The sequence below is a fragment of the Triticum aestivum genome, chromosome 7D (genome assembly GCF_018294505.1).
Source record: "Triticum aestivum cultivar Chinese Spring chromosome 7D, IWGSC CS RefSeq v2.1, whole genome shotgun sequence".
NCBI lineage: Eukaryota > Viridiplantae > Streptophyta > Magnoliopsida > Poales > Poaceae > Triticum > Triticum aestivum.
Window position 1 is genome coordinate 546,279,968 of NC_057814.1, and position 18,090 is coordinate 546,298,057.

The 18,090-nt window shown below is 46.5% G+C and overlaps 2 protein-coding genes across 3 annotated transcripts; both read right to left on the reverse strand.

Annotated features, from left to right (window-relative positions):
* Window positions 1-6,535: 6,535 nt before the first annotated feature.
* LOC123166085 (uncharacterized) lies at window positions 6,536-9,453 on the reverse strand. 2 transcript variants are annotated; one of them, XM_044583849.1, is made up of 3 exons: window positions 9,323-9,453; window positions 7,353-8,337; window positions 6,536-6,847 (listed from the first exon to the last, which is right to left on the reverse strand). In XM_044583849.1, exons 2-3 carry the CDS (start codon window positions 8,279-8,281, stop codon window positions 6,826-6,828), a joined length of 951 nt encoding a protein of 316 aa, XP_044439784.1. In that variant the 5' UTR covers window positions 8,282-8,337; window positions 9,323-9,453; the 3' UTR covers window positions 6,536-6,825. The 2 variants fall into 2 exon arrangements, with proteins under 2 accessions (XP_044439784.1, XP_044439783.1); XM_044583848.1 differs by having other exon boundaries at window positions 9,220-9,452.
* A 1,632-nt stretch (window positions 9,454-11,085) lies between these two features.
* Window positions 11,086-14,282, reverse strand: LOC123165905 (cytoplasmic 60S subunit biogenesis factor REI1 homolog 1). Its single transcript, XM_044583652.1, has 5 exons — window positions 13,987-14,282; window positions 12,579-13,127; window positions 12,321-12,490; window positions 11,638-11,856; window positions 11,086-11,520 (listed from the first exon to the last, which is right to left on the reverse strand). The coding sequence occupies exons 1-5, from the start codon at window positions 14,089-14,091 to the stop codon at window positions 11,361-11,363; spliced, it is 1,203 nt and encodes a 400-aa protein (XP_044439587.1). The 5' UTR covers window positions 14,092-14,282; the 3' UTR covers window positions 11,086-11,360.
* Window positions 14,283-18,090: the final 3,808 nt, after the last annotated feature.

An 18,090-nucleotide genomic window follows, 5' to 3' on the forward strand; every position in this document is an offset into this window, starting at 1 on the left:
CCATTAGGAAAGTATCGGCCCCTCAAGACTCTAGCACACAAGTAGTCTGGTTTAGTCATGAGCCTCCAGCCATGTTTCCCAAGCAATGCTAGATTGAATAGCTACATGTCACGGAACCCCATACCACCATTGCACTTGGGTGTAGCAAGTTCTTTCCAAGACACCCAATGCATACCTTTCTTGTCAAGAGAACTACTCCAAAAATATTCGGCCATTGGTGAAGTAATACTCTTACAAACTTTCTTTGTCAAACGAAATGTACTCATACTTTATGTAGGCATGGCCTGCACAACTGATTTCAGTAGCACATCACGTCCTGCATACACAAGCAATTTTTTCGACCACCCTTGAATTTTGCTCCTTGCTCGTTCAGCAAGGTGATCAAAGGTACCACTGGTGATCTGCCCAATAGCTGTAGGTAGCTCGAGATATCGCTCGCTGAAAGACTCAACCTGGATATTGAGCAAACTTTTGAGTTGGTTTCTGACCGGCTGCGGTGTGTTTGGACTGAAATAAATAGCACTTTTCTCACGATTCACACACTGCCCAGAAGCCGAAGCATAGACCTGCAGAATAGTATTCAACCGTGCTCCGCTTTGCTGATTTGCACTGATGAAAATTAGACTATCATCTGCAAATAATAAGTGGCTCACCCAAGGAGAACCATAGCTAACTCTGATTCCTCTATCAATGTAGCCAGCATCATAAAATTTCAACAGAGAGGAAAAAATTTCTGCGCACAACAAGAACAGGAATGGGGAGACCGAGTCACCTTGTCTCAAGCCCTTCGAAGGTGTGAAAAAAGGTAGAAGGTCACCATTTACCCTCACCGAGAATCTGACCGAAGTGACGCATTTCATGATCAGTCTCACAAAATTGCCGCTGAAACCCAACTTGAGCATGATTGCTTTGAGATAATGCCACTCTACTCGATCGTAGGCTTTCATCATGTCGAGTTTGACGGCATAGGCATAATTCTTCCCTTTCTTTCTTCTTTTCATCGTATGAATAGATTCATAGGCCACAAGTACATTATCCGTGATCAAACGACCCGGAACAAAAGCACTTTGTTCCTCACTAATTACCTCTTCCATATGCACTCTCAATCTGTTGGTGATAGCTTTAGCAGCAACCTTGTATAATACTGGGCAAAGCGCAATTGGACGGTACTGGGATATATACTGGGGATGTCTTACCTTAGGGATCAGAGTAATGGAAGTGTCATTGAGTCCCGCCGGTAGTTCCCCTCCATTGAGAAAATCCAAAACTACCACTGTGATTTCATCCTTGAGAAGATCCCAGTGGCGTTGATAGAAACCTGCTGTAAAGCCGTCTACTCCGGGGCTTTTGACGGGGCCATTTGAAATAACGTCGTCTTCACCTTGTCTGCCACAAACGGTTTGTCCAGCAACTCATTCATCTCTTCCGTGACTTTTGTTGGGACATGACGTAGTAGCTCACTAGCATCAGACAAACCTTGTGGTTGATAGAGCTGCTGGTAGAATGATTGCACCTCGTGCTTGTCCTCGTCCTCATTAGCACATGCAGAGCCATCCGAACAGCGAAGGCCAGAAATTATGTTAGTTCTTCGCCGTTGTGCAGCCTGCGCCTGAAAGTAACCTGTATTACGGTCACCCTCGCGAAGCCAAGGTACCCTCGAACGTTGTCGCATCCATACTTCCTCTTGATACAGAGCTTCTCTAAGCTTATTAATCACTGCCCTTTCCTCATCCGACGGACCACGACCGACTGAGAGGCTGCGTAGTTTATCGAGTTATTCCTGAAGTTGACGCACTGTCCGTGTAAGAGACCCAAACTCTCGCGCTCCCCAAGGCTGAAACGTTTGCTGAAGATGTTCAAGTGCGTGTGCAACACCTCTTAACACGGGGCCATGTTGCTGCTCAGTCCAAGCATCCCTAACCACACGATCATAATCCACATGTGTCTGCCAAACATTCTCATATCTGAAACACCTCTTGGATCTCTGACTCATTGTTAGGTTTTCTCGTATCTCCGCTACAACGAAGCAATGATCAGACTCGGCTGCACTAATATGCCTAACACGAGTATGAATAAAACGTTGCCAGAACTCCTCATTAGCAAAGGCTCGATCGATCCTTGCTTTGACATTCGCGTCTCCCTGTTGGTGATTGTCCCAAGTATAGGGGACTCCGGTCCAACCGAGATCCTGAAAGGAGATATCATCAGTCACTTCCCGGAAGGCTCGCATCTGCCACTCCGGTCTTGCTGATTTGCTGAAGTGTTCGCAAGCATATAGTGTCTCGTTAAAATCTCCCATGCCAAGCCACTCAGCATGTTGAACGGCATAAAGTGTACGAAGGAGCCTCCAACTGTTATGTCTATTCTAAGCTCGTGGTGCCCCATAAAACCCTGTAAATCTCCACTCTCGAGAATTTTGTTCATCATTTTTAACCATTACATCAATATGGCTTGAGCTATAGGATTTCAGCTCAACCAAAACTTTCCTGGACCAGAATAGACCTATGCCACCACTTAGGCCCACACTGTCCACGGCAGAGCAGCCTCCAAAACCCAATAAATTCTTCAAATCCTCCACTCTCCTTCCTCTAATCTTTGTCTCCATAACAAAGAGAAGAGAGGGAACTTCTTGCTTCACCATACTGCGGAGCTCGCGAACTGCCCCGGGGGTCCCAAGCCCCCGGCAGTTCCAGCTCAACACACTCATTGGGATGGGCAGGGCTGCCCTGCAGCCTCTGCCGAATTCTTAGGAGTTGGTTTTTTCTTCTTTGGTTCACGTTCCACTACCGAGTCATCTGTGTCCACAGTTCCTTTGTCCCCAGCAAGCTCCCCCACGGTAGTACTAGTAGCAGCCCCCATAGTGATCATGAGTGACTTATTCGCAACAGGCCTATAGACTTGCTCTGGTGCTCCCTTCCATTTTTGCTGCTGCGACTTCTTCGTTGGCGAATTAACTTCAACACCGGCTCCTTTCTCTCCATGCGAGCTCGAGTTTTTGGATTCGCGATGACTGCTTGTTTTCTGAGCTTGTTCTTTGGAAAAATTATCATTGGACGCTGGTTGTTTGTAGTCCTCAGGCGCCTGAAGATAGGCACCCCACTGTAGGTTTCCATGCTCATCCCTTGACCTCGGAGCTGGGCAATGAAGATCAGAATGACCCAAGCGTCCGCAAGAGAAGCAGAAGTACGGTAGTTGTTCATATTGGATGTCATAAGGGTCGACCGTCTTCCTCCTCGCCTAATCAATCAAAATCCATCGTCTCAGGGGCTTCTCAACTTCAATGGAGACGCGAGCACGCAGAAAGCCCCCGACATGATTAGACCGCACCATTGTGGCATCCTTATCAATTTGTACAGCGATCTTCAGACCCCACGTATCGTTCCTCATGTGGTAAGGTAAATTCAAGATCCTAACCCATATCAGGAGCCGATCAAATCTGACCTCGTCCGGCCTCATATGCTCCTCAAATTCAGCCAAAACCACAGCGTTCTTGCTTACATGCCACGGAGAACCACCCCAGATCCGATCTCTGTCTCGTTGATTTTCAAATTCTGCAACAAAAGTATTGGAGCCCATCGAGTTAAATTTGATACCTCTAGGGTTTCCCCAAGCAGGCCTAAGAGCGTTGGTGATTGTCTGGATGTGGAGTTGGTTCCGGTGCAGAATCTTCCCCACCATCAACAACTTCTTTGGCCCCTCCTCGCGATCATCTATTATCAGAGGCGTAGCTTCCTCCTCTGATATGTCCAACTTTCCCAAAGCTTCCTCCAAGGGAGATCGAGACGACCTTCCCCTGTCAGATTCCGTCCCTCTGCCTCCGGCGGTCGCCGCCGCCATCGTCCCAGAATCACAGGAGCGCACCGTCGAAGAAGATCGAACGAGCGCCGGCTAGGTTCACTCGAAACGTCGCCAGAGATATTAGGTTTTTCGGGAAAAGGATGTTTGGTGCGGCATTGATCTCTCTATTCTAAAAAAATCCTACTGCTTGTACGTGGGCGTCCGGCATGCAACTACATGTGAGAGTGCCTGCAAGCACCTCAACATACAACTAGTCTATTCGCAACACACACGCGCGCGCACGCGCGGAGAGAACTAGTGCCAGACAAACTTTAGAAATAAGATCCTACCACTCACGCGCACCGCTATGGTTGACTTGTAGAATTCCAAAAATGCCATTTCTGAGCATCCACTGCTCTCTTTTTTCTTTCCTCCGGTTGTTCATGTTCTCTATACTACTCCCTCCGTTCCTAAATATTTGTCTTTTTAGAGATTTCAAATGAACTACTACATACAGATGTATATAGACATATTTTAGAGTATAGATTCACTCATTTTGCTCCGTATGCAGTCACCTGTTGAAATCTCTAGAAAGACAAATATTTAGAAATGGAGGGAGTACTTGTCAATATTTTCCGTGTGATGCTATGATTGACTTATATATTTTTTAAACATCATTTTTAGCATCAACCTTGTGGATTTTATCGTGTGGTTGTCTTTTATTTCTGTTAGCCAATATTCTTGTGCAGCCCAACTACAGAGTACATATAGAGAAGTGATAAAATCAAGTTGTCACACAATTCTAATAATATATAAAGGGTGTGTATACTACTCCCTCCCTGATTCCATCTACATCCGGTTGAGCGACAATTAATATGGGACAGAGGGAGTACTATGGATAATTGTTTCCTTTTTTACATCAAACTTAATCGCTTCCTACTTATTGTAGCAAAGTCTAACTGACCTTTGAGCAAGGCCTCGCCTTGAACCCTAGTTACTTTTTGCATCTATTCAGAAAACTAATTATTGGGTTGGATACAAGCGAGGCCCATATAAATGTGCACAACAATGAACAAAAAAATGGATGGGCCAGCCCAGAGATGGAAAGGCCGACATCGTCGACTGAGAAATAATGGAAACATTGGGAATCAACCGACTGAAAACATCTCACGCGTCCACCACTTCCTCCACTTGCCACATGCCCCGTGGGGTCCGCACACCACTGACCGTTTCACCTTATCTCCTCCGAGCCCACCTTCTCCTACCTCCTCGATCCTGCCATGGATCCCCCCTTATCCTACCTTCCCTACCCAGCCATGGATCCCCTCTTCTCCTACCTCCCGATTCCACCATCGATGTGCCTCCCTCGATGCACCCAAATCGACGGTGTCCATATGCACCCCAAGAGATCAAGCTTAGGATAGCTTACTACAAAGCTAGCGCGAGGTTGCATCAAGATTGCATCTCAACTCTCGCGTGCTGCAAGGCCAGGAAGAGACTGTTGCAAGTCTTTGCTTTAAGCCGGCATCCCAAATCCGGCGAGCTCCAGGCGGTGTGCTGCAAGGGCAGAGGTGTGGCTGCTGCAGGCTGACATAGCAGCTCCAGCAAGCACCAGAACAGCGTGCTGCAAGGAAGTGTGTAGCCGGCATCGCAACTCCGACAGGCACCAAGATGCCGTGCTGCAAGGCCGGGGCGTGGTTGCTGCAACTTTAGTGAGTTTCGAACGGCATGCTAAAGGGGCATGCTTGCTGCAAACTTGGTGAGTTTCAAAGGACATGTTGAATGCCGGTGCGTGGCAACATCTGCTATGTTCCTGAAACATGAAGAATGTTTACGGCAACATGACTCGTGTTGCAAAGTTGGGCACAACCGACAGCAGATCGGACGCGGCTAAATTTCTCCGCGCCTCAGCCGACTAACAAGTTACGTGTAGCATGCGCCGAGGGATCGGCTGAGATGGAGGTGCCCCCATGAAGGGTGCAGAGACCGGGAGACTTGCTCTTTCTTGAAAAAAGAAACTCATATGCTTTAAACATTCTGAAACTGCTTTTCTTTTCTAGTCTAGACTAGATGCAAACTGCTTAGCGGTTCAGATATCGCCATCAGCCAAATATACCCCGACCTGGCGCTCCGCGGATCAGGATAAGATGAACAATTTTGTCAATGTCAAGGAGGTGATGTTGCCATGTCATGTGGCCACAGGTAATCTAAAGAACTCAGGCGGTCGGTGTCGTGTGCATTACTCCAATCCTGGTCATGCTCCAAGTCAATCACAGAGCGCGTTGGCATTGCACCGCGGACGCAGCACGCACATCACGCGTGCCATCAGAGCGTGTACGGATAGACCCGGAGCGTCGAATCAGCACCTGATCCAAAGTGAGATTCCATCATCAGCACACTGCCGACACGCACCTGTCCTCATCAGCGCCTTAAACCAGATGCGAGACGCAGCACCACACGACATGCAAATGAATTCAGGCAATCAAGCTGCCCCCCGCTTGCTTACAGTGCCTGCAACAGCACGGGCAAAGGGCAATTTCGTGTGGGTGCGGCACCAGCCAGCCAAGGCCATTGCGCACTTGCACCGCACCCGTGTGACCCTACGGTCGCTTGTTCGAAGCTGGAAGCTTCTTCACCTGACACTGACAGATAACGTGCCCGGTGTCGTCTCAGATATCACCGACCAAATTAACAAACTGTAACCACGGCTGGACCGGTGAGCCGCTGCAGCATCACCCGACATTCATTTCCGAAAAAGAGAAAAAAAAGGCTTTTCACCGGCATCACTGTATAAGAAGGGTGCTAAATATATACAGAATGGAAGCTAGGGTAAATGAAAATCTATTGCAAACGAACGGCGGCGGCAGAGGGTTTCTGTTGCTACTTTTTATGCACAGGAAGTCCGGGCTGGAGCGGCACCTAGCAACGACGGGGGCAGGAAAAGAAACGAAAAATGGGCGGGGGTGGAGTTTCCTGAAGGCTGCGGCATCACATCGCGGCTGCAAATCCTTTTCTTTATCAGCTGGTTCTATTAAGTAGTACGCCCGATCACCGACCATATCTTGTATCCCTGGAGAAAGCATCATACATTAGAAAGAGTCGGAATTGAAAGAGAAAGAAGATAACTCGATCAAGTTTGTTGTTATACAAAAGCAAATTCTATAAATCGGAAGGTGACAATCATGCTGAATTTGATGGTTAGCCTCAAAATACTACTCCTTGCAGCATAAAATCCCCACACAAAAATTGTGTTGGCAGCTAAATCTGAAGTCCTAAACAGCTGCTCATGCATACAGAACAGATAGGAGAAGATGGTTACTACAGGAAGCAGTTTCCCACAAAAAAAAAATACAGAAAGCAGTCATATTGGTGATGGTTTGGACTAGTATGCAGCTATTGGGTACTCCCTCCATTCTGAATTATAAGATGTTTCGAATATTTCAATATGGACTACATACGGATTGAAATGAATGAACCAACACACTAAAACAGCTATAATAGAGAACGGAGGGAGTACTTGTGTACTTTAGGACCATGTGGTTACAATATAAGAATAGCAGATTTTCTATACTGACCTGTAATGGAAACTGGCCATTCTTCCTGGTGTTGCCATACTAGGTACTGCCCCTGTAACAATGTACTCATCATCGATTTCATCAAATCTGAGTTCCCTCAGGTCAACAGCTTGTGTCGGAACCTCGAGATTGAAGTTCTCCAGATGAGCCTGATTGCTGTTCCTCCTTCCACTTCCTCTATTGTCCCTTCCTCTCCCTCTTCTTCGGCTCCTTGGATATCTACAAAAAGCCTTGCAACAAATAAAAGACCACCACTTCCTCCTAACCCTGCGGAGCACTTCATAGTCATCTCCAGTATCATCATCCCCATATTCAATGACATAGTCTCCGAGAACGATGCCATTAGGAACTTGTGCATGTATTGTGCTCAAGACATCCACGATATCAGAAGATTGCTGGAAGTTGTCCCAATCGACTTGCCTGGCAGGGTCGATTTCTGAAGGGCGTGAATCTGGATGCTTTTGTTGTGTGTGCTTCTGAAGCTCATTGAAGTTGCCAGTAAAGGAGCAGCAATCCTCTTCACAGCATCTCTTCTTCTGGTTAAGATGCAGACGAGCCTCGCTGATTACAATCCACCCGATAACATCACCTCTGCACAACGGGCAACTTGGGCGATTGTTTGCGTGAGACGACACGATGTGGATGCTATCAAGAGGGGCCACAGCTATAGACGAGACCTTGACATTGGCAGGCAGCTCATAAGCACCTTTGAACCTCTCAAGACAGTTGGAGCGGGTCTGGTCGGTGTCGCACACAAACGGCCTGCAGCCCTTCTCATAAGATGTGCACCTCAGTAGGACTGCATTGTGGGGGTAATCCAGACAGATTGGGCAGGTAACGTCCTCCTTCCAGCTTTTGTCGAGATGTATGTCGAGGTCAAAAGAGCTGGGCCTCACCACCTTCTTCACCATCAGGTTTCCTGAACCCATGTCGAACTTGGTAGCAGAACTCGTGTCCGTTAACAGATGCAACTTTTCATCACAGCCTGCATGGCATCAACAAGCAAAACAGATAATTAGCCTTCGAGTTCTCCTTTTTAAACATAGCATGTATTTTCCATCACACATGCCTGCATTTAGCACTTTCATCAATACAGAGCATAGTAGCTGATGAATGATGACAGTCTATGTATGGCACAATGAAGACATCTTCAGTACCAAATCAGTCCATGTAATCATTAATTTTCCCATAAGCTCTTTTGATCCGCTAATGATTTGCTAAGAGTCCATTTCATTTATGCTACAAAACAAAAACCAAAAAGAGAATCCCGGCCCAACCCCCTAACGCAAGTGCTGCTGGTTTTGCTACCGTCGTCCGATTTCAACCCCCCAAGATCATCATAGCCCTCTGACCAAAACCAGCCATCCATCCTACCAATGAAAATCCTAACACGAGAAATCCTAACAACAGAAATGGAAATCAGTAAAGCAAAATCCCAAATAAAAGTCGATCTGGGTGGTCACTGACCCAAAACTAATCAAAACTCCTAACCAGCCCCTTCAATCCGCATCTGGGCAGGGCGCCTCACCGGCCGCGCGGAGGAGATCGGGATGGAGCCGCCCGTCAAATCAAATCACGCTACGCGAGTATATTCGCGGCCTAAACCCCGGAGCTCTAGGAATCACTCCAGCCCACCAAAAGCAGCGGCGAGGGGGGCTAAACAAACAGCCCCAAAATCCACCGGAACGAAATCCGCGGAGCACGCGCGCCGCGCGGCATCCCCACAAAATCTCTTCCGAAACCCAACAACCCGTAGGGGGAGAAGCGGGTCGACCGGCCAGGAGCGCCGATCGCCCCAAGGGGACAGCAGAGGACGTCGAAATCCAGCGGCAAAAAATGGGCGGAGGGAGGGGGAGGAGGGCCGTACCGTCGCCGCTGGCGCCGCCGCGGCGCGGGGTAGGTGGCGGTGGTGGGAGGGGAGACGAGAGGGAGAGGGAGGGGAGAGGTGAGGGGAGTTGAAAAAACCGTACCCTCCTACAGCTCGCACGCACGCACGCACGCTCGCCAAGGACTTCCGAGGTGGTGGTGGTGATGATGCAGCCACCCTCTCCCTCTCTCTCTCCCTCTTCTCTTTTCTACTCGCGCATCCAAGTCGCCATCCATTTCGGCTCTTCCGTTCAGTTTTCTTATACCGGGTCGCACTCCCCTTTCCTCTGCCTTTTTTCCCTTCCTTTTTCACGGGAAAATCGACCCTTTTGTTTTTTCTGTTACTATTATTTTAATTTTTCTCCAGGTTATTAGTCCCTCAGTTCACAAATATAAAGATATTTTGGATATTTAATATGCGTTATGTACGGACTGAAATGAATGAGCAAACACAGTAAAACATGTTTATATACATCTGATTCAGAAAAAAAATGTTTGCCCCGCGAGGTGCTCGGACTCCTCGATTCCGATCCGGAGTGCCATCGCATTTTTGAGGCGGTGTCGGCGGGCGTCCGTCTTCGCCGAGGCGGATGACATAGCGGAGGATCTTGTTGTCATCAGCGGTGAGCGAAAGTGGCTCCAATCTGCATGATCCGTAGGCGGGCCGGCTGGAGGCTGGTAGCTGCGGCTGCGGCTTGGCGTGTGGGCAAAAGCACCCAACGCGCCAGGGAGGAGCAAGGCCTAGAGGTGTCGAGAACCATCGGTTGCCCCGCTATCTAACTGGGGAGGGCATGGACAGCTGCCCATCCGGGCCACTAGGGGAGGCCGTGGAGCTTGAATTGTCGCCCTTGTCCATCTGCAACCAAACGAGGGGCAATGCGGAGTGCGAGCTCCTCGTCATCCAGAGCAGATGAGCTGAAATCCTCCTTAAGGAGCATTGCCCAGTCGATTGGATCGAACACGATGTCGGAACCACTGCCGGAGCCGGCCATGGTGGAGGGGATGGGACGAGGACGGGCAGTGAGACAACGGACGGTGTAAACAAAGCGGTTGAGAAGAGTGTGGACTTTGACTAGGGTTTGAACTGAAGTGGGGTATTTATGGGGACGCGGTGAAGACAGGGGTAGGCCAACGTGGGCCAGATCCGACATGATGGACGTGTCCGACCACCCCCACATATGGACTAGGTTTTGGGGGTGCGAACAGCCCGAACATATATAGACTAGCAGTTTGAGGTGCCCTGTAGGGTGATTGGATGGTACTGGTTGTAGATGTTAGTCATAAATTACTGTTGAATTAAGACAGGGCCATGTTTGTGGCAATTCATATTCGAAAGGCACATTTGAAACATGCACTAACTTAGGAGAGACGGGAGTAAAATTAACCTGCTCCGGGAATGTTCCCACGGAATCGTCAAATGACGTTTTGCGTAGGCAGTGAATTGTGTGTGGGAGAATATGAAAGCGTTTGCGCGCAGAGCAGAATAATAAGATGGGAAAGGGACGGCCGGACGGTTGACGTGTGGAGGAAGAACATGGCATATGCCAATTGAAAAAAGAAAGCAAGACTCCGTTACAACTCAACCACAGACACAAAATTCACACCTGCTACCACCTCTTACTCTACTCTACTGCCATCAGGTATGAAATGTGGACGCAGGCAACTCGAGTTTAGTATGTGGAAGAAATGGGTGGCGGTAAAACTTCACACGGCCCGGTCACTACTCCAGAGTAGTACCCGCGTTAGGTGAGGAGACCCCGACCTCCTGCTACATTTCATCTGCAAATGTCACGTTTGTGGGATCACACTGAAGCAACCTCTCGGTCTACCTCAGCGAAGATCGTTCAAGCGCAAAAGACTCAAAACGGAATCCAACAAGGCCACATATCATTTTCTCGACAAGTCGTCATACGCTGCATTACAATTTAGTCAGTCTCCCCGTCGCCACAAGACTAGTCATAGGTTCAACTGGGCTGAACGGTGTAAATAGTAGTAGTGTCGATACCAGCAGCCACCCAAAACTTCGACAAAGGACGCCATTATTCTAGATAGATATCATCGACAAAACACACCCATGGCGCAAGGGAAGTAGTGCTGGAGCTCCGCAGACTGCTGCTCCTACAGGAAGAGCGGGCGTCGCGACTAGTACGGGACGTTCTTGGGGAGGTTCCGGATCACGTTGCTCTTCATCCCGATCTTCGTCCTCATCGTCTCCACCCCGCTCTTGTTCATCGCTCGGAGCACCTTCAGCCTCACCATCTGCTCCTTGGACTGGACCGTCACCAAACCCATGCTCTTGTAGCTGAAGATGGGGAACAGAAACCACAACACAATTAAACCTAAGAAGAGTTTTGGCAATTTATGGTAGCAACATGATGAAGATACTTGAATGGAAAGATGAAAAATGCAGGACTCAGACCTGGAAGCCAGGGAAAGCGCAAGGGCACGATCTGCTGCAACCGAAGGCCGTGGCTTCTGGCGGTAGTAGCGAATGAACTCTCGGGAACCAAGAGTCGTCACGCGTCTTCCCTTCTCGCTCTTGCTTGTGATCACAAGCTCGGATCCACCACCTCCCAGTTCAATGCTGTTGTCCATGTCACCCGCAGTAACCAGCTGCTTACCCTCCACATCCACATAGCTGCAATGAGAATAAAACCAGGCCGTTAGGTGATAGATGTGCGCAGACTCCACACATTTCACCACTAAAGGATAAGTCATAACCTATACTGTCCACAACTACTACGTAACTGTGATTTAGTGGACAGATGAAACAAAAAATGCAAACCTAAGCATTCCAGACTAACTTTAGTCAATTCTCAACATAATTGGCTAATTAACAGAATACAATTATCAACAGCAGTTCAGTTTCAATCTAAGCATTCATAGAACAGATAAGAAAGAGCCAACGCAAAGAGCCTAGAATTTGAGAAACATATGCTAAAATGAGTATGTTCTCCAACAGGATGTCACAAAGAAATCCTCTCAGAAGCCAAACTGGAACCCTAATGTGATCAAAACTAATGATCTTATACAGGAAACAAGAAGGCAAGTAACAATTTTGTGAGAAGAAACTTTTAATACAAAGTTTAGCCCAGTACAAACCTGCTGCTGTAATCATAGAAATCCTCAAGGTCAGCATCTTCATCCTCCCCACCATCTCCATAACGTAACTTGCAGTGACCTTTTGCATCCATATGCTTCCTGACAGCCTCAAGACTTTGAAAAGGCTGGCATCTGTCATTGCAGTAGAGGCACATAAAGTCACGCTTCACCTGCAGGAAGAATAACCAATACAAGATGATGTTAAAAAACATGCAACTAGCGAACATGAACCATTAGTACTGGCGGGAAAATGCCTACCTTCAGTCCGACATATATAAGAAGGCCATTGGGATCTTTCAAGTATTCACTGTCAGGTATGAAGAAACCATGCTTTTTGTGCATATGGATCATGCAATCCTCTATGTTGTCATGCTTGAGATCACACATGAAGCAGTCCGAGGGATCCAACATTTCAAGATCAGCCATCTCATCATCTGATTTAGAGTCCTCATCAACTTGCATGTTTGAAGTAGACTCCAGCTCACTTGGGTCCACTTCAACCCACTCTTCCTCCTCATCCTCATCCTCATCTTCATCTTCTTCCATTGCAGAGGGGGCTCTACGAGGAACTCGCTCAGGAAGTGGCTTGACTACTGCAGCAGTGGAGGCATTGGGCTCCTGGGAAGCTCTCAAGAGATGTGATCGCGTGGTGAGATGTTGGGCATGAGCTTTTGCACTCCTGTACCCTTTTCCACAAAGAGCACAGCTGTAAGACATCGGAGGAGCAATGGTAGAGTTGCTCCCCTCTGCTAAAACAGTTTGTCTAGCAATAAAGAGAGCCTCGGTAACTCCAGGAACTCCAGCCACCTGAGAAACAGTGAATGTCAAAATGATGCACAACAGAAATGCAGCACTGAGGTAAGCAAGAAGCAACAAAATAAAACAGTTCCCAGGAACGTGCTACAGGTAAAGTTGTCAAGTTGATCATAGAGAAATACAATAGCAATTTTCCCTCTGTAGGGTTTAATTGCCAGCTAACAGAGTATCTGGAAACAAACAATTAAATCGACTTGCCTCCATTTTGTTCAACTGAACTTGCCTACCACAAGGTCCTTTACAGATAAGGAATATAGTTTCTTCTCCAATAAGTAAGATAATCCTACCTCATCCTCTAACAAAATTAGACATGTATAATCTACAGCTGGGACAAGCTACAGCCTGCAGGGCATCATCTCATGAACAAAGCAGGCCTGTATAACATTTCTTCCAGGAACAGATTGGTGCATTCCAAAAGACAAATCACAGCTAGCCCTTTTTCTACGATCTTAACCAAAGCAGAGTAGGAAGCTTGCACATAGCCTCCTTTCTTAAGTTGACAGTATAGAGTATACCTAAAATTTCTAATTAAACTGCTCACCCTGCAATCTAGTGCCTCCAGTTACCTCAAAACAATGAGCAAAAAAATACTCATTCTGATCATCCATGAGCACTAACACGAGCCAGCCGCCTAAACCTAACAAAACAAGCAATAAAAATTCGCAGGGGAAGTGTTTGCGCAGGCCTACTAGGCATCACAATCTCCGCCCCAGAAGCGCGCAACGCATCACATACCCATTTATATCGCCTGCGGAACGCATCATCGGCTGCTACCTAACACGAACCCTAACGGAAAACACACACCAATCCCGCGGGACCGGCGCGGGGAAGACGGTGGTAAGCATACTACCTTGCGCTTGAGGTTGTAGCGGTGCCACTCGGAGCGGTAGTGGAGGCGCTGCTCCTCCTCCTCCTCGAACGCCGCGTTGCAGGCGTTGCAGGTCACCGTCGGCATCTTGGCCGCCTCTTCCTGCCCCCTCGGGTACGGCTCGGACCAAGCTTCGGAGGGCTGGCGGGCGGTGGCGGCGAGGTGGTGGCGGCGGTCGCGGGGAGTCCTCGGCTTGGGGTTGCGTTTCTCTCTTTCGCGGTGTGGTTTGGAGTGGTGGCGGCGGGGGCGGCTGGAGGAGAGGAAGCCAACTAGGCGAGGGCGAGGGGGGGACGCGCTCGGCGGTGACGTGGGCGCTTGGGTCAGGCCTCCTCTACCGCCTCTAGGTTTGGGCCTTTATTGGGCTCTCGGTCGTTGGCGCTTAGGCAGGCTTTAGCCGCGTCGTAAGGCAAAGCCCATTCACGGCTTTCAGCTCCGCAACACGTTCGGCACTTCTATTTGGCTGGCGCTTATAAACCCCTCAAAATAACCTTGGTCACATTCTATAATCCTGGGTCGGAATCCCTACGTATCCCTAAAAAGAAATGTGTGCAATCAATCATATGCATGAGTTTATTGAATAAGAAGCAATTTCTGTTCATGAGTTCTTACTCGGTTGCTGTTCGCATCGCCGCCGTCGGCATACACAGCAAAGTCTCTGCTAGATTTGTAGGCGTCGTCGAAGGAGTCCATCGGCGCACACTATAACACGTGAACATGCAAATCAGATTATAACCACACACAAAATATATAACTAAGAATGTGCATTCGATTGAACTGTAGTCAAAGTCACAGTTGCTATTTTGACTACACATTTTCAAAAACATGACCTATTTTACGTTAATATGCATGATAGAATCTGGTAAGAATATGACATAACCTATCTATGTTGCCAAATCAAGTTTTCTTTTTGACGGCATTGCCCTTATTTGGTGTAAACTATCAACACTACTTATGCCTAGGAGGAACTAGTGAATGCAACTAAAAGAATACCGGATGTTTTGGAGATTAGCTCTTGTGCACTGACTTCCAAACTAGTGGTCTACTTCGATAAACACATTTTTTTCATAAAAGCTGTGTACGATATATAAATCTGTGATAGTCTCTAGGTACATTTTGTCCGTTTGCATGAACTTTGAATAATAGGTGAATCCAATCACAAGAAGGCTAAATCTAGCATTGATGTGGACAATTTCACTAGCCCAGCCCATCACAAGAAGGTCGCATAGCTCTGTGCATATTTAATCGAGGGTCTTCAAAAAAATCTGCAGGTTGGGGGAGTCGTGGCCCCTACTGGTCCCCCTAGCTCTACCATTGCTTAGCACAAATGCATAGAATGTTGGATGCAGTCATGCATACATTCCAAAAATCGCTAAACAAGGGCGAAACTTCTTCAGGACCAAAGGAGGCATATGCCCCGCCCCCCTTTAATTTCTAGAGGATCCAAGAATTATTCAAATAATACAACATGACCAATAGTAGTCAATTCCTCCTCTTCTCCTTCCAAGTTAGAGAAGATGAATGATAATTCAAGGGGGTCTATCATAAATGCCATCGATATCTACAAGTGCCTGCTGATTACTGCAAAATCGCGTCATTGTAGGTGCTACGTGTGAACTGCGTTGGGATTTCCCGGAAGAGAAGAGAATGATGCAATACAGTAGAGATAAGTATTTCCCTCAGTTAAGAACCAAGGTTATCAATCCAGTAGGAGAACCAAGCAACACCTCGTTAGTAGCACTTGCACACAAACAACAAATCCTTACAACCCAACGTGAACAAGGGGTTGTCAATCCCTTGACGGTTACGAACAAAATTAAATTGTATGGTATTTGATAGATAGATCAGACAAAAATACAAAATACAAAATAAATAAAGTAAAATCGTAGCAAGGTATTTTTGGATTTTAATATATGATAAAAGATAGACCCGGGGGCCATAGTTTTCACTAGAGGCTTCTCTCGAGAAAATAGCATACGGTGGATAGACAAATTACTGTTGGGCAATTGATAGAAAAGCAAATAATTATGATGATATCCAAGGAAATGATCATGTACATAGGCATCACATCCGAGACAAGTAGACCGAAATGATTCTGCATCTACTAGTAATACTCCACACATCGACCGCTATCCATGATGCATCTAGAGTATTAAGTTCATAAAGAATGGAGCAACGCCTTAAGCAAGATGACATGATGTCGACAGATAAACTCACGCATGAATAAACCCCATCTTTTTACCCTTAATAGCAACGATACATGCGTGTCATGTCTCCTTCTGTCACTAGGATTGAGCACCGCAAGATCGAACTCATTACAAAGCACCTCTTCCCATTGCAAGATAAATCAATCTAGTTGGCCAAACCAAATCAATAGATCAGAGAAGAAATACGAAGCTATAACAATCATGCATATAGAGAGTTCAGAGAAAACTCAAATAATATCCATGGATAGATCTGATCATAAACTCACAATTCATCGGATCCCAACAAACACACCGCAAAAAAAGAATTACACCGGATAGAACTCCAAGAACATCAAGGAGAACATTGTATTGAAGAACATCGAGAGAAAAGAAGCCATCTAGCTACTAACTACGGACCTATCGTGATTGATTCCCCCTCCAGCGGAGTACCAGAAAAGGTCCCCAGATGGGATCTCTCGATAACAGAGGCTTGTGGTGGCGGAAAAAATTATTTCGTTGACTCCCTTGCTGGTTTCCTAATTTTAGAGAATTTATAGAGGCGGAGTTAGATCAAACGGAGCCATGTGGGCCCCACAAGCTACTGTTGTCGCTTGAACTATGTCGGTATTTCCCCAAAAAGGAAGGGATGATGCATCACAGTTATGGTAGGTATTTCCCTCAGTTATGAAACCAAGGTATCAATCCAGTAGGAGAACCAAGCAACACTATGTAAACGATACCTGCACACAAAGAACAAATACTTGCAACCCGACGCGTAAGAGGGGGTTGTCAATCCCTCCACGGTAAAAAGATAGATAAATTTGTGATATATTGGATAGATAGCTCTCGATAAGACGCGAAATAAAATAAGTAATGAAAAAGTGCAGCAACGTATTTTTGGACTTTTGGAATAATAGATCTGAAAACAAAAGCGAATAAAAATAGATCTCAAAGCAAATGTGATAAAAAAATAGACTCGGGGGCCGTAGATTTCACTAGTGGCTTCTCTCAAGAAAACAGCACACGGTGGGTAACAAATTACTGTTGGGCAATTGATGGAAGATCAAATAATTATGACGATATCCAAGGAAATGGATCAATATATAGGCATCACGTCCAAGATTAGTAGACCGACTCCTGCCTGCATCTACTACTATTACTCCACACATCGACCGCTATCCAGCATGCATCTAGTGTATTAAGTTAATAGAAAAATGGAGTGATGCAATAAGAACGATGACATGATGTAGACGAGATATATTCATGTAGGAATAGGCCCATCTTGCTATCGTTATAGCAACGATACATGCGTGTCTTGTTGCCCCTTCTGTCACTGGAAAAGAACACCGCACGATCGAACCCATCACAAAGTACCTCTTCCCATGGCAAGAAAAATCGATCTAGTTTCTGTTTAATCTTTTGCAAAAAGAATCAACTTAAAAGCACTCTTCTGTAAAAAAAATGACAGCTAATCTCGTGAGCGCAAAGTTTCTGTTTCTTACAGCAAGATCGGATTAACTTTCACCCAAATCTTCCCAAAGGTTCTACTTGGCACTTTATTAAAACAAAAGCTATAAAACATGATTACTACGGTAGCTTAATCATGTGGACACACAAAAACAGTAAAGGTAAATATTGGGTTGTCTCCCAACAAGCGCTTTTCTTTAATGCCTTTTTAGCTAGGCATGATGATTTCAATGATGCTCGTATAAAAGATAAGAATTGAAACATAAAAAGAGCATCATGAAGCATATTACTAACACATTTAAGTCTAACTGTAACATCCCAAATTTTCAATTTGGTATGTTATACATAGATCATCATTGCATATCATATTTTATAGCATTTTGACAAATCCTCGATAATCCTAAGCAACTCAAGGACCCTCGGAGAGAGTTGGGGA

Bases quoted from the DNA above. Each gene is read 5' to 3' on its own strand.
- LOC123166085 (XM_044583849.1), bottom strand. From the start codon at position 8,281: ATGGGTTCAGGAAACCTGATGGTGAAGAAGGTGGTGAGGCCCAGCTCT. The intron at 6,848-7,352 runs GTCAGTATAGAA...TGCTTTCTCCAG, and splicing joins ATGGCCAGTTTCCATTACAG to GGATACAAGATATGGTCGGT.
- LOC123165905 (XM_044583652.1), bottom strand. From the start codon at position 14,091: ATGCCGACGGTGACCTGCAACGCCTGCAACGCGGCGTTCGAGGAGGAG. The intron at 13,128-13,986 runs GTAGTATGCTTA...ACTGTTTCTCAG, and splicing joins GCTACAACCTCAAGCGCAAG to GTGGCTGGAGTTCCTGGAGT. The intron at 11,857-12,320 runs GTTTGTACTGGG...TTCTCATTGCAG, and splicing joins TTCTATGATTACAGCAGCAG to CTATGTGGATGTGGAGGGTA.